General features: G+C 38.6%; 1 protein-coding gene across 12 annotated transcripts in view; it reads left to right on the top strand.

The window, feature by feature from the left end:
- Positions 1-25,348, top strand: part of peo (pendolino) — a 161,101-nt gene extending 135,753 nt beyond the window's left edge. For 6 of the 12 annotated variants that reach the window (XM_067128012.1, XM_067128013.1, XM_067128014.1 and 3 more), the window contains 7 exons: positions 14,683-14,829; positions 16,744-16,877; positions 17,767-17,831; positions 18,779-18,879; positions 19,914-20,104; positions 20,580-20,748; positions 24,154-25,348. In XM_067128012.1, coding sequence (XP_066984113.1) covers positions 14,683-14,829; positions 16,744-16,877; positions 17,767-17,831; positions 18,779-18,879; positions 19,914-20,104; positions 20,580-20,748; positions 24,154-24,252 — 906 coding nt within the window. In that variant the 3' untranslated portion in view covers positions 24,253-25,348. Of the gene's footprint in view, positions 1-8,684; positions 9,908-14,682; positions 14,830-16,743; positions 16,878-17,766; positions 17,832-18,778; positions 18,880-19,913; positions 20,105-20,579; positions 20,790-24,153 lie in introns of all 12 variants that reach the window. The other 6 variants (XM_067128006.1, XM_067128009.1, XM_067128010.1 and 3 more) reach the window with 3 other exon arrangements.

Below are 25,348 nucleotides of genomic sequence, written 5' to 3'. Positions count from 1 at the left end.
TTATTATTATTACCTGTATGGCATCTCATTCTCTCTCTCTCTCTCTCTCTCTCTCTCTCATGTTTTCTTCTTCTTCTTCTACGTCTTCTTTTTCTTTTTATATTATTATTATTATTATTATTATTATTATTATTATTATTATTATTACCTGTATAACACCTGTTCATCTCTCCCCCCTTTTTTTCTGCTTTGTGCCTGTATGACACGTGCTGGAAATTCTCTCTCTCTCTCTCTCTCTCTCTCTCTCTCTCTCTCTCTCTCTCTCTCTCAGTGGAGCGTGGGTGAATCTTCCGCTACTCTGATGATCTTTCCACAGGCCTTCTGAGAGCTCTTAATAAACGAAGGAAGGTGATCTCGGTTTTTTGTTTGTGTTTTTGTTTGATTCCTTGGACGGTTTGTTTATTTGCTTGTTTGTTGTTTGTGCATTTCCGTGTCCTTCGGTAGTTGTTTAATTTATTTAGGTTATTCTTCTCTGTTCTTATTTGTTTCTTTTTATTGGTACTTTTGGAATTTTTTTGTTGTATTGGATAATTTGTTTAGGATCAGTTTTTTCGGTACCGTATATTTAGTCGACTGTTGTGGGTCGCAGTCAGAGCGGGAATTGGACGGGGCTAGCAGTCTCATACTAAAATGTTAGGTAAAACAAATAGGCAACAGAATGGGGGACCTTATATATATATATATATATATATATATATATATATATATATATATATATATATATATATATATATATATATATATATATATATATATAATATATATATATATATATATATATATATATAAATTTTCATTTTTATATTTTGTAATTTTGTATTGTAATTTTTCATATATTTCTATTCATAAAGAATTGCAAAAATTGATCATGATACTCTTATCATTATTACCAATAATAATTAAATATTTCTAGTTAATATTCAAATGTCATTTCTAGCTCGCCCGATAGGAAAGCACTACACTTAACATTGCACGCCATCTGGACGGGTTACCGCCTCCCCACAGTACTCCTCCCACGCCCCACTGTAGACAGTACTCCTCACTGAGACTGAGAGCCTGTTTATTTAATAATGTATAATACCAAAAATATTACAGGCTCTTTCTTGGAAGTTCTTGCGTTCTTCTCTTTCTTAACGTTTGTGTCTCCTTGTTCACGTATCTTTTACCTCTACTGGTGTCACATTTCGTTTAAAAAGGGAAAGTTGATTCGACCCAGTTTGTACCGTGTTGCTGAGAGAGAGAGAGAGAGAGAGAGAGAGAGAGAGAGAGAGAGAGAGAGAGAGAGAGAGAGAGAGATATCACGTGTCATCGTGAAACTTATCCAGCCTTCATTTAGTACTGTCATAGAATAGCCGAGTTTTTGGTATTTCAGGCTTTTAAAAGTTTTGTGTGTGTGTGTATATATATATATATATATATATATATATATATATATATATATATATATATATATATATATATATATATATATATATTAGATCTCGAATTTGTTACATTGGCAGTGAGATCGCCACTCATTAGGAGGCAGATGGCACTGGCAAACTGATAGCCTCTAGTAGTTACAGATACCGAGGATTATGTAGATACTACTCGCTTCTTATTGGGGGGGAAGGACGGAAGGAGTTAAATTCCGAAGCCTGCTTTTTAGAGGTGAATAAAGTACCTGAAGTTTCCAGTATAGGGACAATGTATTTGGGAGGGGGGGGGGAATGGGGTGGGAGCTTGGCCATGGTGGAAGGGGATGCAGGGGGAAAGGTAAAAGGTATTACACCTCCCCTTTACGAATTGTATGGAAATTGTGTATTGGATATGCAAAGAGAAACGCGTGGTTTTATTTCTCCATTTACAAGAAGTGACGGATGAGTTCTGTAGGCTGGTGTGAGAGTTCCCTAGAGCGACTGAGAAAAACGAATATATTCATGTATTCATGAAACATTCATATTTGCATCCGCTCTGAGCACTTGGTGAAAGGGGAAATTGTTGGAGAGAGAATGTATACGAAGAATAAGCTTTTTCGTATAGGGAAAAATGGTAGGAAATTAATCTTCAATAATATTTTTTTTTACCCCGTAGTTGGGTATTGCCGTCAGTGCACCTCGCGTGGTACACTGTAGGCATTACTTAAGGGGCTTTTTCAGCGTCCCTTATGCCCCTGGCTGCAACCCCTTTCATTCCTTTTACTGCACCTCCGTTCATATTCTCTTAATTCCATCTAACTTTCCACCCTCTCTAACAACTTTCATATTGCATCTGCGAGGTTTTCCTCCTATTACATCTTTCAAACCTTACTATCAATTTCTCTTTCAGCGCTGAATGACCTCATAGGTCCCAGCGCTTGGCCCTGGGCCTAAATTCTATATTCTAATATTCTCTTTAGTCCAAATAAAGTTCTAAGTTCTACTGCGCTGGGACGTATCCATTAGCGTCTTCTGAGTCGTCTGTTATCGCATTCCATCTTGTCTGTCTCCGATGTGAGGAGTTCCTTGTTAGAGAGAGAGAGAGAGAGAGAGAGAGAGAGAGAGACTGGAGACCCGATGCTACGGAGAGAGAGAGAGAGAGATAAGAAACTTGAAGCCTCATGCTACATCGGTCTGTATGTTTCGGGGCGCCATTCTCCCATGGGCATTGCCACTTCCTGTTTAAAACGAAATCAATCTCTCTCTCTCTCTCTCTCTCTCTCTCTCTCTCTCTCTCTCTCTCTCTCTCTCTCTCTCTCTTTTAGGCATTTCCTCCTCCATATGCAAGCGGAATGGTAACCTCACCGTATGGTAATGCCCTTTAAGAGAACCCGAGAATATCACTTAACACAACCTCATAAGCATTCTACCTCGGCTCATTTCCCCTGAGGTTGTGAGGTTGTGGATGCGTTTGTTGTCTATTTCATCAAAGTTTTTTCAGACTGATCACCGAGACGGGCCAAATTTAGGAGGTTCGGTAACAGACACGGCTTTTGTTTTCGTCCTCTGAGGCCATTCAGCGCTGACCAGAAAATTGACAGTAAGAGTCTGTTGTTAGGAGACTGAGGAAATTAAGATGGAAGAATGTGAATATGAAAGGAGGTACGGTAAAAGAAACGAAAGGGGTTGCAGCTAGAGGCCTATGGGGAAGATTCATTCAAGGATACCTCTCGAACTATTCAGCAGACGAGCGAATGAATTATGGCTCCTGAACCATCTTCTACATTCCCCGTGGTGTCATTAAGCCTAGGGGGTGTAGGCCTTTTGGCCTTTATTAGTATCCTTAGGCCTAGACGAGGCCCTTAGCCTGATTTATAAATCTCCAGTGGGCTCATAGATAGCTGTAGTGGTATAAAAAGACTATAATGGGTCTGTAAGACTATGTTTGGGGGTTCCAAGTAGGACTTTGTTTGCAATATTGGACTTTTATTGTGGAATACTCAATACTTTGTTATTATTATTATTATTATTATTATTATTATTATTATTATTATTATTATTATTATTATTGGTGAAGAAATCCACAGTGGTGTAAATGTAATTATATTATAAATATATATACAAACGTTTGTATATATATTTACACCACTGGATTTTTTCACCATTTTAGTGACTATTATTATTATTATTATTATTATTATTATTATTATTATTATTATTGCATTTCCACTGGAAAAAGCTTGTTTGATATGTGCCTGTCCCTTTATTCGCAAGATTACGACAAATGTTTGTGTATGTATGAAACATGTACGGAAATATAACCAAAGGTGATTCTCGTGACTGCAGGCACCGGATGATTTTTGGCAGGTGGTGACCCCCCCAAAAAAAGGAAGAAACTCAAACACAAATGCTTCTCTTCCCGCACACAAGACCAACACCACGCACGAGAATGGCGTCACAAAAGAAACGGTACTCTGGAAACAAAAGAGCGAAGCCATCTCTTGAGTCGATAACAATCACAACCTCACAACCCCTTTGAGTTGGATCTTTGTTATGCAATTTCGGTTTCATTTCTCAGACCAAAAAGGCCCCGCCTTCCCGCAAGTTACATTCGTACCCCCGCCCTTTCTAAGGCGCAAGGCGTGAGATGGAATTGTGTGTCATTGCTCTGTGGTAGAGGTCCTCGCAGACCCAGCAGTGAATAAGTGCCAGCATTAGCAAGTGTTCGAGAAAAGTGCTTTCAGCTTCGTGTGGGTCAAGTAGTGTTACTTAAGCATTCGCGTGTTCCACTTAGAAGGCTTTTCTTTCTTTTATGGCTAATTTCGCAAGGCGTTCCTTGAAAGAGTTTCTTATTATTTAGAAGATCCGAGCTAGGAAAGAGCTGTGATCGTCATGTAACCCCCGGCTTGAAAAACAGTATCCTCTTGTCTCTCTCGGCTTGAAAGACAGTATCCTCAAATGGCTCCTGACTTGAAAAACTGTATCTTCAGTGGCTCTGAACTTGAAAGACAGCATTCCCTCATGGCTCTCACCTCAAGAGACAGTCATCATGCCTATGTGACTCAGCTTGAAGGATAGCGTCTTATAGACGCTTGAAAGACGCAGCATCTCTCAGCTTGAAAGACGCAGCATCACTCAGCTTGAAAGACGCAGCATCTCTCAGCTTGAAAGACGCAGCAGCGTCTCTCCATCTTGAAAAACACAGCATCTCTCAGCTTGAAAGACGCAGCATCTCTCATTTTGAAAGACGCAGCATCTCTCATTTTGAAAGATGCAGCATCTTCTCACTTTGAAAGACGCAGCATCTCTCACTTGGAAAGACGCAGCATCTCTCACTTGGAAAGACGCAGCATCTCTCATTTTGAAAGACGCAGCATCTCTCACTTGGAAAGACGCAGCATCTCTCACTTGGAAAGACGCAGCATCTCTCACTTGGAAAGATGCAGCATCTCTCATTTTGAAAGACGCAGCATCTTCTCACTTTGAAAGACGCAGCATCTCTCACTTGGAAAGACGCAGCATCTCTCATTTTGAAAGACGCAGCATCTCTCATTTTGAAAGACGCAGCATCTTCTCACTTTGAAAGACGCAGCATCTCTCACTTGGAAAGACGCAGCATCTCTCATTTTGAAAGACGCGGCATCTTCTCACTTTGAAAGACGCAGCATCTCTCACTTTGAAAGACGCAGCATCTCTCATTTTGAAAGACACAGCATCGCTCAGCTTGCAAGCTTCGAGTAGCAGCACAGACATAATGACAAACTCTTCTCTTGTCAAGGGAGAGATCTCTTGAAGATGGCCTCATGAGAGAGAGAGAGAGAGAGAGAGAGAGAGAGAGAGAGAGAGAGAGAGAGAGAGAGAGAGAGAGAGTATTCCAGGTCTTTCACGTTTCCACGGTTCGTTGGAGACGCCGGTAGACTTTTCTGACGCTTAGAAGTCGGTTTTGCTTCTCAAGGGATATCAGATAACAGCTGAGGAGGAGGAGGAGGAGGAGGCTTCTTTTAATAAGACCTCTTCCTTCTTCTCCCTCCCCCCCTCTCTCCCTCCATCCCATCCAAGGAGGTCCCCCCCCTTATTACTAATCGTGTCCTTCCTTCCTTCTGTTCTTCGACTGTATCAATGCAGTTCGGTTGGTAGACAGTTTTAATTAATGTTTAATGCTTATCTTTTGGTGCTTTGAGAATTTTAATTACTTTCAAAGCTGGTTTATTGGTAGTAAATACTTCTGAGTACAGTACACTTAAGAGTTTATTTATCAGCTTTACAGAATTTGTGAATGCACTGAGATTTTGTGCAGTTCTGTCGCTTCTCTCTCAATCTCTCTTAGTGACTAGTAGTTAGCTGAGTGCTGTGGGTCGCAGTTTGGGGAATAAGAAGGTGAAGAAGAGCTTAAATAATAAAAATTCGAGCCGTGAGTGTTCATTGCTCTGGCAAAATTTGTACCGTATAAGAACAGTAATCCTCACGCCACCGATTCTCTCCCTTTAAAGCCCTATATAATAACAGCAAGACTTCTTAGTAGGATGTAACTGTAGTACATTGAGTCGTTAAGTTAAAGAAAAAACTTGCATCAAACCGTAGGTGACTGGTATGACCGAGAAGTCCATCATATATTATCCCGCCTAAGAGTTTATAGTTGGTTTCGTTTGTTTGTTTGTTAGAATGATTACACAAAAACTTGTCCGTGGTTCCTTACGAAAAATCTATCAAAGGTGGTCCTTGTGTCTGGCAACAAGTGGTTAGATTTTGGGAGAGATAGGAAAGGAATTTTAGGGGAGATGGGACCTTTTTATTTTGGTGGATGGTGGGCGTCTGTGTCGCTTATAATGGTTTTGATGCTGCTTGCGTTATCATAATGATTCCCGTTATCGTACAAGGAACATCATAGCATTCTCACGGGCGTGCAATATTTTTCAACCATATCTGCGCGGCATGACAACATCTGGTATAATCATCACACTTCTCTTAGGCCTAAATAATACCTGTGGGCCCATGATCCTACCTCTCTCCCCTCCCCCCTCCCAACCTCCCTGCACTGGGCTTGTTTAGATTTTTTTATAGGACAGGCTTTTTCGGGGCGCCTAAGATTTACATGCCGGGCTTATGAGAGGGTGTTGACATTGTACCGTAATCTCTCTCTCTCTCTCTCTCTCTCTCTCTCTCTCTCTCTCTCTCTCTCTCTCTCTCTCTCTCCTTGTAATTCCGTTTGTTTATGCCAAGACGGGCGTGGGTGAATATAACATGACCGGTGAAGGCGTGGATATTGGGGTTTAGGAGGAGAAGAAACGCTTAGAAGGAAGGATGGAGAACGAATGGTATTAGGAAGTCGAGGAAGAGTCTAGGAATTAAGGGAGATAAGGAAACAGGAAGAGGGGATATTGGGAGGAATTTGAAGGTAGGGGAAGAAGCGAAGAAGCTAAGGCCAGAGAGGGAGAGAAGATGATAATCCGATGAAAAGGAAATAATAGTAAAAAGATAATAAAAAATGAAACGAGAAGATAAGAGAATAAGAAGATCAAGGGACTAGGTAGAAGAGGGAGAGATTGGGAAGGATTTGAAGGTCGAGGAGGAAGTGTAGGAGGTAAGGTCTGAGAGAGAGAGAGAGAGAATTCAATTAAAAAATAATGAAAAAAATCACTAAAAATGAAAAAGAGAAAGGTGTGGGCAAAGAACTGGCTGGAATGGGAGGTAGAGCCAAAGAAGAGGAGAATCAGAAGGAAGAATAACGGTGTAATCTTAACAGCTGTAATGATGTCCCGTTCTGCAAAAAAAAAAAAAAAAAAAAAAAATATGCCACATGTCCCAGACGTCAGATGTTCATTGTGGCGAATCGTAACATATTTGTCATGTTGGATTTCTTGATATGAGAGAGAGAGAGAGAGAGAGAGAGAGAGAGAGAGAGAGAGAGAGAGAGAGAGAGAGAGAGAGAGAGAGAGAATTTCAGTAGCTTCTCTTCAGTCTTTCTTTATTTTTCTGCCTTTATATTCATATAGTTTTCTATATATATATCCAACTTTATATTAATGTTGTTAAATGTTCTTAAAGAACATTTAACCACATGAACATTTGTAAACTGCTCACATATAATGTGTATATATATATATATATATATATATATATATATATATATATATATATATATATATATATTATATTATATATATATATATGTTTACTTATTTATTATGTATCTGGTGGGTAGCCGATTGTGATGGTTGTAACTATGGTAGATGAGACTTTAAGGTCCACAAGCAGTGGAGATTATTTCTCTCTCTCTCTCTCTCTCTCTCTCTCTCTCTCTCTCTCTCTCTCTCTCTCTCTCTCAAACGTCACCTGCTTGTTTGACTTCCTGCATCCCCCTCTCCCTCCCTTGACAGGGGAATGCAAACAGGGAAAAGGGGTGTTCCATCTACACGTACAGTGGGTGCTTGAACCATTCATTACGAGACTGGCTGTCTTGAATAATGTATTAGAAGCACTCGTTACTTACGACGGAGAGAGAAAGAGAGAGAGAGGGAGGGGGGGTGCCTGAATGAAGTGCTTTCGGAAGAAGGGTGGAGTTGGATGAAACGGGGGAATTGGTGGAGAGAGAGAAAGAGAGAGAGAGAGATATGGAATGCACAGTGATAGTATATTCTTATGTCTATATATATATATACATTATATAATTTTATATATATATATATGTATATATATATATATATATATATATATATATATATATATATATATATATATATATATATATATATATATTGTGTTTGTATGTATGTATGTATTTGTCAGATGTGTTTATCGATTCATGAATTACAGTTCGTGCAGCGTCTATTGATCATAATTCAGACAGATTCTCAAGTACGAAAAAGGGAATCTGATTCAAATCTATAATTTTGAAGCAGAACTATTGATTGGGTCCATTCAGTCTCATAGTATTTCTGAAAGGTATAATTGCTTATTGCGTTGGTTTGTGTCTAAAGTATTTTTTTATTTCATATCGTTTTTAATAAGTTTTTATCTTATTTTAATTATTTGTTTATGTTTTGCGTTTATTTAATAATTGTTATTATTTATATTTTTATTAATGTTTTTTTTATTTATACAGTCCTGTATTTTTTCAACAATATGCTTGTATATTAAATCGTTCTTTATATGAAAATACTTTATATTTTTTGTGCTCAGTCTACTAAAATTGATTGACTTCGAAAGTCCACACCGGTACCTTATGAAAAGACTTATCATTAACTAGGATCTTGTATCTCATAAAAAAAACATATTCTTATCTTTCAGCTGATGTGATATAACAATTATAATAAATAAAAGCAAAAAAATAAAACGTTTTTAATATTAAAAAAAAGTCGAAAAAATATACATTTAAATGACGATCGAAACCGAACTCTCCTCCTCTTGGCCATGAGGGTACGTAGACTTACAGGTGGCCAAAGAGGGCTCCATTATACCAGGCGTGGCTGAGGCCGTCGCGAAGGGAGGAGAGACGGAAAGACGGCGAGAAGAAGAGGGGAACAGGAGACAGAGGGAAGAGAAGAGGACAGTACATAGACGCCATCGGACACGCCGGCTGGGTAGAACCGCTGACTCAGCAAAAGAAAGAGCTCGACTACTGAGTTGGTTCCACTCAATTATCAGCTGGTTTACTGCGTCTTTTTTCCCCTTGACTGGCGTCCTGGTGGCTTGCGTCGCCGCCTCCTCGGTCATTAGGCGTCTTCTCACCTGAGGGGGAACGTAAGGGGAACCCCTTACCCGTTCTCTTACCTCAGGGGCAACGTAAGGGGTTTTAGCTGTCCTCTGACCTCAGGGGAAGCGTAAGGGAACCTGAGGGTAACCGTACGGAAACCCACGTGATACCTAAGAAGAAATCGGGGCCAGAGATACGACGATCCCTTCAGGGACCTTAAAAGAACCATAGAGAAACCTGAAGGAGATCGAAAAAGGAGCTTCGTAGGTAGCAGGAACGCACTCTAAGGAGCAACGCGGGAACAGAAGGGAAACCCGAGGAATTAGGAAGTCAAGTAGCACCACCACCACCATCACCACCGCCGTCCCTATCCCCCCAACCCCCCTTCTCTGCTCGTCACTCCCTCCTCCCTCGCTGGCCGAGAGGTTCACAGTTCACACGCGTGGCCCTCCTCAGACGCGGAGGTCCTCTCTCGCCGACTGTTGGTGCCTCTCTTCGGCGACGGCGTCAGTGCCTCCAGTGATCGTCCGAAGCCCCGCGTGGATGCGTTAGGTCCTAGATCATCCGTCGGGCGTGTCTTAGGGGCCTTTTGAAGGCGCTGAGAAAGGAAGAGAGTGTGAGAGAGAGATAGGGGGCACTCCAGGGAAGGAGGTCCTCCCCCTGGGGCCGCTTGGGATGGTGGGGGTCGCCCCCTCCTCCTCCTCTGGCAGGTGTGGCCCGTTCCCCAGGTTGTGGCGGTGGGCGTTTCGGTGCCCGCGGTTGAGTGGCCCCCATGAAGACCATGTGTTGCTGTTGGGCCCCCAAGAATAAGGATCAGGTCTGTGTTTTGGAGGGCCCTAGTGGTGTCCTTCTCTCTCCCTCCCTCCCCCACCCCCTTTTTATCGCCCTGTATCCTCCTCTCCCTCGTTTATCCTTCTGTATCCTTCACCCACAGTCGCTTCCTTCAGCAGGTGGTTTACTACAAGGGGTGTTCTTGTTTTGGCTCTTAGGGGTCTCTGTGGAAATCCTCACTCGCCCTTCATTGGGTGGGTGTGTTTGTGTGCAGGGAATGTGGGTGTTCTTTGGATAAATTAAGGTAAGGAAGCTAGCAAAGATTAGAGTAAGTGATTCTCTCTCTCTCTCTCTCTCTCTCTCTCTGTATAAATTTCTGGATATAATTCAGGAAGTTATGTCAATTCTCTATTTCTCTCTGTGAAGTAATCTAGATATAATTCAGGGAGATATTTTGTTCTCTCTCTCTCTCTCTCTCTCTCTCTCTCTCTCTCTCTCTCTCTCTCTCTCTCTCTCTCTCTAACTGTATAAATTTCTAGATATAATTCAGAGATATTTTGTCATACCTCTCTCTCTCTCTCTCTCTCTCTCTCTCTCTCTCTCTCTCTCTCTCTCTCTCTCTCTCTCTCTCTCTCTCTCTCTCTCTCTCTCTCACTTTATAAATTTGTAGATATAATTCAGGAAGATATTTTCTCTCTCTCTCTCTCTCTCTCTCTCTCTCTCTAGGAAATCTCTTCATAACTGACGGAAGTATACTTAAATTTTATACAGAAGCTTGTCACATTGGAGACACTGACAGATTATCAGGTATGTACTCAAGGTTTTCAAGAGTTAATTAAAAGCTAAACCTTTCCAAGTGCAATAGTAGTAACATTTATATATTTCAACAGATGTGGAGTGGCACATGTGCAGCAGATGTGCTGTCGTAAGTAACGAGTATTAAAACGAACGTCAATTCATTCTGTGACGTTTCATTTCTAAAAGATTGAATGTCGAAATTGTCTGTTACTTTTGAAAGTTAAATTGAACAGTTTACCACTTCCGCTTGAGCAGTTACTGCAAAGATAAATTTTGAGGATTGAAATACGTCTTGTTAGCGGAGATAAGAAGCTAAATATATATAAAAAAGAAATAAGTGCTAGTTTAAGTGACACAGGTGTTAAGGGCCTGTTATGTAAAATCACTTAGACGACTCTTGTCGCTATGTGACTTTTGCGCTGTAGGAGAATGTAAGTATTTATTTTTCAAGATTTTGCTTATATATAAATACTTATGTACACTTTATATGCAAGCACAGTCCAAGTTTTCGCAATCAAAGGTAAGTTTTGCTTTGATGTGTCCTTGACTTATTTATTTTAGTGCCGTCAGTGCACTGTAGGCATTACTAAAGGTTCTTTGCAGCGTCCCTTCGACCCCTAGCTACAACCCCTTTCATTCCTTTTACTGTACCTCCTTTCATATTATCTTTATTCCACCTTGCTATCCACCCTCTCCTAACAATTGATTCATAGTGCAACTGCTTTGAGGTTTTCCTCCTGTTACACCTTGCAAACCTACCTACTTTCAATTTCCTTTCCAGCGCTGAATGACCTCATAGGTCCCAGTGCTTGGCCTATGGTCTAAACTCATAGTCTATCCATTCCATTCAGTTTGACTTCTCATTCTCTGTATCTTCAATGTGAAGTACATTGTTTTACTATGTAAGTTAATTTTACCACGAATGTCATATCCAGAGGAGGAACGCCTTGTTTGTAAGATTCCAAAGACCTTGGGCCAGTCGATTGGCAACAACGAGTACCCAGATTGGGAGGAAGATCTGGAGAAGTCACGGTGTTGTCACGGACTGTGTCAGTGTGGTCGCTTTGCCAATCATCGTAGATGTGACGGCGAATGTTTTGAGGGGTTTATTAGGGATGGGTCTCTCTCTCTCTCTCTCTCTCTCTCTCTCTCTCTCTCTCTCTCTCTCTCTCTCTTGCACACGCACACACTATGTCTTGGAATTTTGCAGTATATATTAACAGTATTAAAAGAATTGTCTGAAACCTCTCTCTCTCTCTGTCAAGAACAAACATATTCTTATAAAAGGGCAGATCGTAACATAGGATACTGGTTCATTCCTTAATGGAATGCGTAAAGACATTTCCTTCACAGAAGTCTTAGGGGAGAGAGAGAGAGAGAGAGAGAGAGAGAGAGAGAGAGAGAGAGAGAGAGAGAGAGAGAGAGAGCTGTTCACACAAGCTGCTGCCTTTTCTGTATACCATATCTGTCAACTTCCTCTTGTGGAGATATGGATTGAATCAACTACTCTTGTTTATTTATAGAACTTCCAAATACCTCCAGCGCTTTCTGATGCTGTCAAATATCGTCTTAGCTTTTCCTGGAGAGAGAGAGAGAGAGAGGATTTTATCGGATTATGATTGCTGAAGGACTTGAAATATGAAAAAGATGGAAAATTATATATAGAGAGATTGATAAATCCAAAATAAATTCCATTATGTTTTAAGTAACAAAGAAATTCAAGTGGAGAGAGAGAGAGAGAGAGAGAGAGAGAGAGAGAGAGAGAGAGAGAGAGAGACATACGCAAATTATCAAAAATTAATATATCAAAGTTATGAATCCCAAAAGATTTTCACTAATGATTCTTGGTGTTTTGAGGAAAGTCTGATCTATATAATTCTCTCTCTCTCTCTCTCTCTCTCTCTCCATTCCCACTTTTCCCCTGAGTCATTGCCGCCTATCCATCGTCTCTCTCCCCCCCCTGTCCTCTCCCCTCCCCCGCCCGCCTCCCCCACCCTCCAAACTCCCATTTCTTAGAGAACGTCGATCAACATAACGAGTCTGTCACTCAGCGTGCGTTTAGTGTTAAACCCGCAATCTCATATTACTTTTTTTATAATTATATATATGTATATATATAATGTATATGTATATGTATGTACAGTATATATATGCATATTATATATACATATATATATCTATATATATGTATATAAACTATAAACTGATTTGAATCAAGTCATTATTTATTTTGAATGTCGTCGTAACCCTAGGTTCTCATCAGTCATTTTGAAATTGTTTCATATCAGTCAAGAGATTGGAGTTACTGTGTGTGTGTGAGAGAGAGAGAGAGAGAGAGAGAGAGAGAGAGAGAGAGAGAGAGAGAGAGAGAAATAATTGATTTTGCCTATGAGAAACCAGTCACACACCATTACTTGGATTTGCCTATGAGAAACCAGTCACACACCATTACTTGGAAAAATTTCTAGTTAACAAATCGGATAGATATACAGGAAGGTATCTGTAGTAATATAAAATACAGTGTTTATATACAAAGCTAGATATTTTCTATATGAACTGAATATAAATTTCTAATACAAGAAATATTCTTGTTATACATTACCCTCTCCGCCGAATAATATATATAAAAATGTAATTTTTTTTTTTTGCATGTATCTGAAACTGATACCTTTATATATATGGAGATCCATTGTTTCGAAAGATGAATCTGACTGTGTGTGTGTGAGAGAGAGAGAGAGAGAGAGAGAGAGAGAGAGAGAGAGAGAGAGAGAGAGAGAGCCTCGAAACTAAGCGGAAGACAAAGCTTGGAGTCTGTAACAGGCCGTTTCCTTTTGCAGCAACTCAGGCTGTTTCTCTTCTCTCTCTCTCTCTTCTCCCACCCCCTTCCTTTTCCCTCTTTAGCTTTTGTTTCCTCTTCCCGTTGTCTTGACGTCTTCTCTTCTCTCTCTCTCTCTCTCTCTCTCTCTCTCTCTCTCTCTCTCTCTCTCTCTCTCTCTGTCAGTTCTTCTTATTTTCATTTCGTCTCTCTTCTCTGTCACTTACTCTTCTTGTTACGAATACTTGTTCTCGTCCATGTGAATTATTATCCTCTCAATCATTCTCTCTCTCTCTCTCTCTTCTTTTCCTACCTACGATGCTTCCTTTCCTCTCTCTTTCCAATAAAGCACTCAATTCTTCTGTATTAAATACGGGCTCGGTACGAATCCTTGCCCCAAATCAGATCTAGCCTTCTTCGAGAAAGAAGGTGACTTTCAGTTGCAATCCGTGCAACTGCGCTAATGGTAATAGCAGGTATTGTTCTTAAACTTTTAATGTATTTTGCATAATCTGACCACAATTACTTTCACTTCAGGATTTCGTCAGGTATCGGCAAAGCGTGATTTTAATCTTATTTTCTTTTTTAGGTCGAATGTGGTAATCTGGATCGCCACGGTTTTGTTCATGTGTGTTCCGTCCGTCACGTATTTTATTTATTTTTTTTTTTACGATATATTAAGTTTAATTGTGTAACTGATAAATACGTGCACTCAAATTTTACAATTTCCTGGATTACTGAAGTTGGCAATTAAAGGTGAAATGGTTGCCAGTTAGTAAATATTGACTTTAAAAAATTTATAATTGAAAGTTAATAGGCATTGACTTTTAAAAAAAGGATATAGTTGACAGTTAGTAAATATTTACCTAAAAAGGATACAGGTGACATTCAGTAAGTATTGACTTAAAAAAAGGTTATAGTTGCCAGTTTGTCAATATTGACTTAAAAAGGGATTTACTTACCAGTTGGTGAATATTGACTTAAAAAAGGATATAGTTGACGGTTAGTATTAACTTAAAAAGGGTTATAGTTACCAGTTAGTAAGTATTGACTTAAATAGGAAATAGTTGACAGTAAGTGCTGACTTTAAAAAAAAATGTTCAAGTTGCCAGTTAGTAAATATTGGCTTTAAAATATGAATTTACCCTGTTTCTTCCTTACTTAATTGAGTGAATAACTAATCATTGTTTTTTTTTCCTCTCCCTCAGTTGAGTGATAGTGGGGGCCCGGCAGATGGAGGCGGAGGTGGAGGTGGAGGCGGTGGAGGAGGAGGAGGGAGCGGAGGCAGTGTTATGGCCAACAGCAATGGCGGAGGTCTTACAAGGGGAGGATCCATGCGGGGTAGCTTGCGTAAGGTGAGGTTCTTCCGAGGGAAGACCCTGGGATTCTGTTACTTTCTCTGTGTTTTGGTATTATTATTATTATTATTATTTTATTATTATTATTATTATTATTATTATTATTATTATTATTATTATTATTATGAAATAAAACAGTATATGCCAGTACCTGTGCATTAGACCAGACTTATAATTTAATAACTTTGGAAAAGGCCCAGTAACATATCTTTCTTTGTTAAATCGAAAATCTCGCACTGGACGATTCGTGGAAACTGTAGGTACCCTCAAATGGCGTCATAGCACCCGCCAAGCCACCTTTTCCACACATTTACTCTGTCGAGATCACCAATCCTTGGATTGGTGATTGTTTCCACCAACTAACAAGCCTTGGAATTCACTTCATGCATATTGTTTCTCCCTTCAGTCTTCCCTCTCTCAAGAGGCATGAGATGGCTTTGTCTGTCCGTCCGTACTTTTCTGTACTCCCTCAGATCTTAAAAACTACTGAGGCTAGAGGGCTGCAAATTGGTATGTTGATCATCCACCCTCCAATCATCCAACATACCAAATTGCAGCCCTCTAGCCTCAGTAGTTTTTATTTTATTTAAGGTTAAAGTTAGCCATAGTCGTATTTCTGGCACTGCTATAGATACCAAGAACACAGGCCACCACCGGACCACGGCTGAATCTCATGGGGTGTGGCTGAGGCCACCACCGGACTGTGGCCGAGTTTCATACAGCATTATACGCTGTACAGAAAACTCGATTGCGCATTTTTTTTACTTGTTTTTCCTGTCTTTCTCGCCCTGTTCGAGAGCTAGTGTCAGAAAGATCGTTGCATGATTTTGCTGACCTTGCATTCTTCACGAAGAGATGCATGCGTAGGCAGGCGATCTGTTTCCAGGGTCATGCTGAGTGCAATTGCTTTGAGGAAGGTCAGCCTTTTGAACATTTCTCTCTCTCTCTCTCTCTCTCTCTCTTTCTCTCTCATTCATTATTTGAACCTGTTGTAGGTTGTGTTTCAAAATCTTCATGCTGTTTGTAAAAATATTTCAGTTAGTATTCTGTACATAAAGTCCTTTATTTAAGGCATTCTCTTATCGTCCTATTTATCTTTTTATGATTCCTTATTTGTCAGAAATTGTTGTTACGGTGTAGATACTACTGGTATTTTTAAAGGGGATGGTAAAATACTTCGTAATTAATTTATTTCCCCCGAAAGTACTCTCGCAATGTGGTCCATTTCCGCCCGCATTAGACTTCAAAAATAAGTCTAGTAAGGTTTCATCGAAGAGCCCATCATTTTGACCAAATTCTCTGTAGGAAAAATAAAATTTTGAGTGAGGGTAGGCCAAAGAAATTGACTCTAAAGTCTTAGGATTTTTATGTAACCAAATGGCACGAAAATTGGCTATTTCTTCTCTTTAAAAATCCATCTTTTCATATAACTCTCTGATATCAGTGGAAGTCATTAAACATATTCAACGAATAATTCTTTTGTGGTTAATTCCATCCTTATTCCAAAGAAGCATCAACTACTTAAAAAATGTAAACACGTAAAAGATGTTAACAAATTTTTAAATATTAAAATGTTTACAGGCCCAACAGTTCAGTCCATTACATGATCCTCAATTCTGTCGATCACCGAGTCTTTTGTTTACAAATATTCCATCCTCATTAAAATCAACTTCAAACATCCATTTTAATATAAAATATCCCATCCTTGTAAAAAAAATGAACCACATTCTACCAATTTTTTTCTAGTGCAACATTATATACATGCAGGCATCCCTATATACTTGTAGACATCTGTATATAACTGTAGATATCGCAGACATCCATATATATATACTTGTAGACATCCGTATATACTCGTAGATAACCACATGTATCTGTAGAAACCAGTACTAATTCTTAGCATTCTTGCAGGTGCTGCCCTCTGTCCCCGACATGGACCAACAGTTATCTATGGCAGCCAAGATGATAGATCGGCGGACCTCCACGCCCAAGGGCAATCATTCCTACACCCCTTACTTCCTGGAATATACTCTGCTGGCCGAGTAGTGAGTGACTTTGAAGCCAAGTCTTTCCTGACCACCAACCCTCACCCCTACCCCTCCACTTTTTTTTTTTTTTTTTTTTGTAAAATTAAAGAAACTCGTAAGGTGTAGGCCTATCTTCCGTTATTCATCTCGAAGTTTATATAAGTCTGCCTGCATTCCTAATAGGTCGTATGACACTGTCTATTGTATCAATCCCCCACCCACTGCTCTATCGTATTCCCGTGATCACCAAACTAATAGTGTCTTCCTATAACTCAAACATCTTCATACATTTAGGCTCATACGGTGTAAATCCAGGGTACTTTCCTTTATTACTATAATTTTAGTTATTCATTTCAGAAAACTTCTTATTCTCTGGGAAATTACTCAGTTGTAAAGGTATTTTGTAAAACTAGCCTTGCTAATGGGAACCAACGTAAGATTATGAACTTCGTGCAGTGTATTTTGCAAATAATTTCTCCTTTCTAATTTCGTCCTTGTACGTATCAATTTGGTTCATACATTTCCTGTAACTTGAACAATGTTCAGTGGTACAAATTGATTTCGTGCAATTTGAACATTTTCATCAATTCCTTCACGATCCATTTTCATTTCACTTAATTTTGTTCCTCCTCGATACCATGATTTTTCACTTCATTGCAGTTTTTTTTTTTATTACTATTTCCTTTAGGCAGTTAATTTTCCATTCTATTCTTAAAATATACTTTATATTAGCTTAAACCTCAGAAGTACATCAGATGTAATAGTTCCAAGAATTAATTTAAGATTACTTGTTGAATTCATGTAACTTAGAAGACCACTTGTGTATCTTGAAATGGTAGTTACCTTTGCACATAGTTTTTCCTTAGGTTCTGCACATTTTCCTCACATGGTCCAATTTCTCTTGCAGTAACCTCTTGCAGAAACAGCGAGTCTCCGGGGTATATGTTGTGCCATCAGGCAAATCTTGTCTTGGTACGTATCTTTTTTTCTTTTGTCCATTTCGGGCAAGGTAGAATAAACTGGGTATTTTCAGGAAAAACTAATATGTCCTTTCTATGGAAATATTTTCAGGGAGTCCAGTAGGAAATGGATCCATATTTATATATCTGAAACTTCATATATTTACTTGAAGAAATGTTTCGTGATTACATTGCTTAAGTGTAGCAAAAAGTAACTGATTATCACACAAGGATTTTAGTCTTAAACAGTAACTAGACTGGAAGCTGCCGTGTAGATATTAACGTCTTTATTTCTGTACTTCTGCAGAATAGTTACAGGCACAAAACTCGTGTACAGATACACACTGAAAATACTGTACAGGATACAGTTTACTCAGACCACTCATTTCACATTCACGGCTTGTAGTACTGCCCACAGTGTGCCTTGCAGTGCACAATGTAGTCAGGACTCCCTTATGAAAAGGAGTTGGAATACAGTAACGGTGATCTATTCCTAACACAAGTGCACAGATATTCAAAGTTGAAGTGTAGAATACTGTACTTCACTGTGACTCTCGTGAAACTTGACAGCTATTATAGTACATCTGCTAAGTCAAGAGAAATTAGAATGTGATTACTACTGATGTCTATTCTTTAGAATAACATTTCACTATACTGTACTGTCCCTAAATTACTTTTATGGAGGTGAAACTTGTATGTTACAGTCCCTACCCTCTCAGCTAGTAAACTTGTACTTTAATTTAGTGTTGTGTTTTCCAGTATTGGAGTACGGACTTATCTCATTCAATTTACAGCTACTGTCCATTAATCTTATTGTTGCATATCCAGGTACCTCTTAGCTTACCACTGAGTTCATAAAGAGGATTAGGTTTTCCCAGGATGTCAGCATATCCAACCGAGTAATTGTATCTGCTGTGATGCTGAATTTAAAGACATTCTGAAACATACTCTTATTTGCAGTGTGGTTCGGAGTCATATTCATACGCCAGGGGAGCTACCAGGAGGGAGTTTTCCGCTTCAATCTTCATATCCCAGAAAATTATCCCGATGGAGATGTGCCAGTAAGCTTTCTTTCGTACTTTTAATCAAAGCTATGGGTGAAACTTCTTTATAACTAATAACCCTATTTTAGAAGAGTGGTTGAGGGTCCATGTCGCTAGTTTTCCTAATTTCAATCTTTTTATTCTTGTGCAAATGTTTTGTGTAGTTTCCTTAACCATATGTATGAGTACTCATTTAAATTTTACAGTAAATGTAATTTTAGATCTTAAAAACTGAGAAACGTATCCATTTTGTACGCAGGTACTGTGCCACAAATATTTTTAGCCTTTAGTAATGTTAGTCTACTATTTTCTATTCTTTTGAATTAGTTAAAAAAAAAAATAGTTCAACCTACATTAGTTAAAAAAAGTAAATAGTTCAACCTACAACTCATACATTAACCTGCAGTGGTTTAATTCTGTAAAAGTACTGTACTTCTTGTTTAACTTGTATTCAGCTTATTAGGAATTGAATCAGTAAGTACAGAAAAAAAACACTACCTGATAATCAGAACTAGTTTGCATGGGGTTATATTTTTTATCAGTACTTAGGCTACAGTGCAAAGAATGTTTCTTGAATTAATTTACTACCAGAGTTTTTGTTGCATAAATATTTCATTGAAATTTTGCTAGTCTCCATTGGTGTGTAAGTGATTAATGGTTTAAGCAAGATGAGAAAAATCCATCATATGATATTCTCTACACAGATAATTTTTTTCTTTCATTAAAGTCCAGACAGAATTAGGATTCTCTTCAATGTAAGCACAGGCCTCTCTGTTAATATACAACAGTTCCTAGCTTTTTAATTAGCTGTGGTTTGCTAAATAACTTTCTATATACATCTGCTAGTTTGGCAAAAATGTACTGTCCAGTTCTGTACATTGGTAAAATTTTATGTAAATTTCCTTCAGATTAGGTATTTTCATATATCACATCAAATCCATCAAATTGAGTGCACAGTTTGAGACCATCAGGCTCACAATATCAGTACTGTAGAAGCCTTTCTGTTGAGTGCATATAATTATCAGTATATATAACTACATCCCGTTTTCCAGACCGTAATATTTGAGACCCCAGTATTTCACCCCTTGATCGACCCAGAAACACGAGAGCTCGATATCAAACGAGGCTTCGCCAACAAATGGCGGAGAAACGTGAATCACCTGTGGCATGTACTGCTCTACGTCAGAAGATGTTTTTACAAAATTGAAACCAGCCATCCACTCAATCCTGAAGCAGCAGTATTGTAAGTACTCTTCATGTTTACTTTAAACATCAACACAAGAAAACAAGAAATTTTGTTCATGCATAGTATGCCTTAATACACAGGGGTCCTCTTCAATAATGGTTAAGTCTTTGAAGAATTTTATTCTTTTGAGAAAGTTAAAAGGAGTTCTAGCTTATGTTAGGACATTTTTCTGAGTAATTGTTTATGCTGAGGATTTTTTATCATGTTTTTGGCAGCCAAGTAGGTTATACATTTTATGTATTTCTGTAGAAGGCTTTGAAAATCATGAGAATTAAGTCCTTAAATTTGCAGCTTAAATGGGTATCGTCAGGATTGTGTACTTTCAGAGCATTTAGTAATATTTAGACAACTCAGAAAAAATGTACCACTAATGTTGCAGTGGCATCAGACTCTCCAGGATTAGTTTTTCTTCTATACATTATACAGTATTCATATATATTTACAGAAATTTTATATAACTGTATTATTACAGGTACGACAGTGACAACGAAATGTTTTTACTGCGTGTTCGAGAGTGCGTGGAAAATAGCAAAAGTAGAGTATATGAACCTCCTACAGCAGATGATCCACATGCAATCGTATTTTCTCCGTATCAGCCTGCCATTCATGATCAAGTCCGCGAAGAGCTCAAAAAGGAACGAGTGAGTACGAACTGCAGATACAGAACATTACATTACATTTGGTAATAAACTGGCTTGTTTTTAGAATATATTCATCTACTGGAATATAGTTTAGGATATAAATGTTAAATATTTCCATTCACAGATATTGTGACAGAAGATACGGAACTAGCATATGCAGCATTATATTTTTAAAATGCCCAGATTAAGAGAGTACTATAGTGAAACCAAAAATTCTGCCTGACAGAAATACGAGACATAAAGATCAAGCTTTTTATTAATGCAATCTCTTTTAGACCAGCTTGAAAGTAAGCTTGAAGTACTGTATTGGATTCCCTCTGAGCCCTTTACCGTGCATTTTATTCTTTTTGCTGGAATCTGGGGCAATTATAGATTTTCCGGATTCTCCAAGGTGACCTAAAGACTGGCAAACATGCTAGGTCTTTGCGTGGTTTGGTGTCAGCCAGGTGATCTCATGGGGTATTCCCATTAACAATTTTTTATTGTTGGGAATTGTCAGTCTGCAAGGACTATAAACTTGACCTTAAGGATTTTCTTAAGCAACTTTATGGACATATGTCACTGTTGCTAAATTATTATCTTTGGTATTCTGTCTACGGATGACTTATAAACCAGAGGCTGGTATGTTCCACACTCCCTTTCTTCCTTTTCATTGCCTAATAGGAATTTGCAGTTTTATCTCGGTTATAATTATGAGGGCAGGTTTGGACTCGTTTTTCTGCCCACCTTTCATCAATAAAAAAAAAACTTTTCTTCGCACTTCCATGAATTGCTGCCAACCCTGCTGCTATGATATTGCCTGACTTCCAGTTGCACTAGTCTTGATTCTTGCTCTAGGAGTTGTGGCATTTTAAATACCTCTTCCGTGGACGAGTCGATAGAGTTGTGGCCTTGCACTCGCTAGGCCCGAGTTCAACTCTCCAGCCGGCTAATGAAGAGTTAGAGGAATTTATTTCTGGTGATTGATAGAAATTCATTTCTCGCTATAATGTGGTTCGGATTCCACAATAAGCTGTAGGTGCTGTTGCTAAGTAACCAGTTGGTTCTTAGCCACGTTAAATAAGTCTAATCCTTCGGGCCGGCCCTAGGAGAGCTGTTAATCAGCTCAGTGGTCTGGTAAAACTAAGGTATACTTTTTTTTTGGCATTTTAAACCCTTCATATTTCAACATTATAGCTGCCAAATCTTATGACTTCCATAATCATATTAGCATTATGAGTAATTTTGGTGGCAGTCTTTTCAAGCTAGTTTTAGTCCAGGTTTCTAAAACAGGCATCTGCTCTGTTTTGAAGCAATGAGACATAGCTGTTTTAAAATTGTAAATTTGACTGAACCTACAGTTTAAGAATTAAGTTTGATGCAATGCAACTAGGCATACAAACACCTTTCACAGGCCTTTTTTTATGGTGGTGTGACAAACATGAATTAGAGGAAATCTGTCACTAACCTAAAGGGGAAAACAACTAGCTTCTCTGGCAGCACCAGCAGAGCCAAGATCCCCTTCATATCTTGGTACTAATGATTATACTATTTAAAATGCACTGTAAATCAAAAGTTTTCATGTTTAACAATAGTCTGCAGGTAATGAATTCCCATTTAGACTTGCTATCCATCACCCTGGATCAGCACTTCTCACCACTGGTCTCAATAAAGTATGCACTGTGAACTTAACCCTTGGTTTGAGCTGTGGGATGCCATGTAATGTCCCAAGAATCAGGCATATCATCTGAACAGACTTTTATTGCTGTCATTTTTTGAGAATGAATGGAATTTGTCTCAGCACCCTCATATTACTGTCACTTTGATGGCATTGGTTCACTAGCAATGTACTAAAAATAATTCGTAATCTAAGTCTTAGAGTACCTTGTTAGGATGGAAAAACCAGGTTAGACCTGTTGACAGGGTCCTGCAAGGGAAGCCTTAGCTCAGTAATCTGGGCCAGGAACACACCATGTCATGGGGGTTTCCCTTTGTATTGGTGATGGAAGCAGACACCCAGTTGCTCTGCAGTTTTGATATGATATGAATGTCGTTTTGGGGCAAGTGTTGTCCTAACAGATGACCTTACTTTTCTGAGGAAAATGTCAGAGGTAGTTTCAGTGGGCCACATATCAAACCACTCAAACTGACAGCAGAGGTTAGCCTAAGCTTTGCAGTGATGATGAAACAGAATCAAGAGAACGACCCAAGGTCTTATGGCCTGACAAATTTTGTTTTTCATCCATTTAGCATGAATTGGCTTCTTACATGAAGATGCATGACCTTGGCATCCTAGCTTTTGACCACTACTTTGGAATCTGTACCTTTGGGAGCACAGGTCAATCACTGGTACTTAAGCAACGATAATGCAATAGGGAACAAGCCAGGACAGGTCTTTTAAGGTAAGGAAAAGACTGACAGTTGCATAAACATCCATAACACTACCAAGAGGATTGTTCCACAATTGTGTAGCAGAGGCAGTGTGACATCGTGGCACCTGTACAGATAATGGATACTAACACTGCAAGAAGAGTAACACTCATTAATTCAAGAAGTATAGGCAGTACAAGTAATACTGAGGGTTTTCAAAAAACAATGTATGAAAAATAGCCAAACAGGATTTCTCCTGAAAATATTCTTAAATCATTCCTGCTTGTATCGAATCTGGATCTGTAGCTTTGAGAAGGATAAAAATCCCTTTGAAAACTGCTCCCAAAAATGACCCTCAAAACAATATGTAGTATTTGGCACAGCAGTTCAGCTCTTCACCCAAATTTTATATATTTTATGCTGTGTTATACAGGATTTTGAGTTACTGAATCTCCTTATGTAAACAAAGTAGTTAGGTTATGGAGATAAGATATTCTAATAATGCCAACCATTACAACCCTGAAACTAGAATTTTATTGCAAAATATACACAGGAAAAGGTACAGCATAGTGTATCAAGCTTGGGTGGAAAGTAGATCTACTGCCCTAAATGTTATCCAAAGATGTACTTCAGCTTTGTTGTATACATTTCAAATTGGAAATCATCTCCAGCACTTTCTGATCTGATGTATACCTAATTTTCAAGTTTAATCATAATGATTACTCTACCTTTGATAGGAAAGTGTGCAAATGCAATTGTCACCCACACACACTTGCTGAAAAAGTGTGGATGGAAAGGAACAAGTGATTGCATTCATGGTAAAACTCCCAAGGTTCTTGGATGACATGTGAATGGGAGAAGCAAAAGTGAGACTTGGTCACCTTTATGGGTGTACTGATAACTAATAATTTGACACGTCTGGCAAATACAGTACTACTGTGCAAATTGCTTTCTTCTTGAACCAGATTGAGTATTTAGAATGTATTTGATATGTGCTGTATTGATATTTTACATGTACTGTAATGATAAAAATATTAATTTTGTTTTTTATTTCAGAATGAAAATGAGAGCTCTCTCAAAGAAGGAAATGGCAACAATGGCCTGTCCTGGGTAAAGCCTGGTACCATGCAAATTTTTTCCAAGTCTGCCTCTTGACAGACCCCATAATAAGGCTGGTATTCCTGTATCGTAATACCATAGTAACGCTGAATTTGAGTTCTGCTTCAGTTTGAAAGTAAAGTAAACCCTTTAGCCACCAGGTGCCAGTGTTGCATACTCCAGATATCTAGACCGTGAACAACCTGTGAATGTTAAAAACCCCTGTGGCACACACTTGCCATTTCTGATTGTTTCGAAGTGCAAATGGACTGAAATGATGCAATAATATTTGCTGTGGGTAGTCTTGTGTGTGTGAGGCATCAGGAAATTGGTGCTTATTTTTTCATCATTACAGTATTGTAATCTGACGTGACTGTTGGCAGAATTATTCCCTATAGCGAGTTTGTGATGAGAGTTAAATTTGTCCTTTATTTTTCTTAACCCTATTTTCCTATTGTCTTAGGAAAATTGAGACCAGTAGTGACTGAACAGTAGCTAGGATAAATACTCTGTCAGTCCACAGCCAGAGAACGAAAAGTGTATCACTCTACTCTAAACATAGATAATCCTAATTTTTTTCTTATTTAACTGAGGTCCCATGGTTAGTTATAGTTTTTATATGATTTTATAAAATTACATATTTTTAGTCCTGTGAAAAATTGATTACCATGTACTTAATGTAAGTATACAACACACTGTAGGTCATGGAAATTTTAATATATTCGGTTATCTTCAGGTTTTAAGCAGTTACTCCCATTTCGTTGGGAAAGAAGTTAACCTTCCATAACAGTAATATGCAAGTTCAAAATAAAGAATCCCTCCAACACACACTACTTTGTCCAGTACTACAATTGTGATAGATGTTGTGTCATAGGCCCGTCTTGTTTTCTGTGGCACAAGAGTAAAGTTAAAAAATAAAAAAAAAGGAATGCTAGTCCTGAGATTCTACACCTGACAGCTCAGTCACATAATTTTAGATTGAAACTTTTTCCATCTACCTGAAAGTTTTTAGAATATCCTACATACACCTGTAGTCCTTAAGTCTATGCAAAGTTTTATATTGTTCAACTTCATGTTTTTACGTCGCTAATTGGCATCCATTTTCCATTTTAAGATGTTTTTGTATGATATGTAAATAAAATGATTAACAAAG

The sequence above is a fragment of the Macrobrachium rosenbergii genome, chromosome 26 (genome assembly GCF_040412425.1).
Source record: "Macrobrachium rosenbergii isolate ZJJX-2024 chromosome 26, ASM4041242v1, whole genome shotgun sequence".
NCBI classification, from domain to species: Eukaryota; Metazoa; Arthropoda; class Malacostraca; order Decapoda; family Palaemonidae; genus Macrobrachium; species Macrobrachium rosenbergii.
This window is presented reverse-complemented; position numbering and strand designations above follow the sequence as displayed.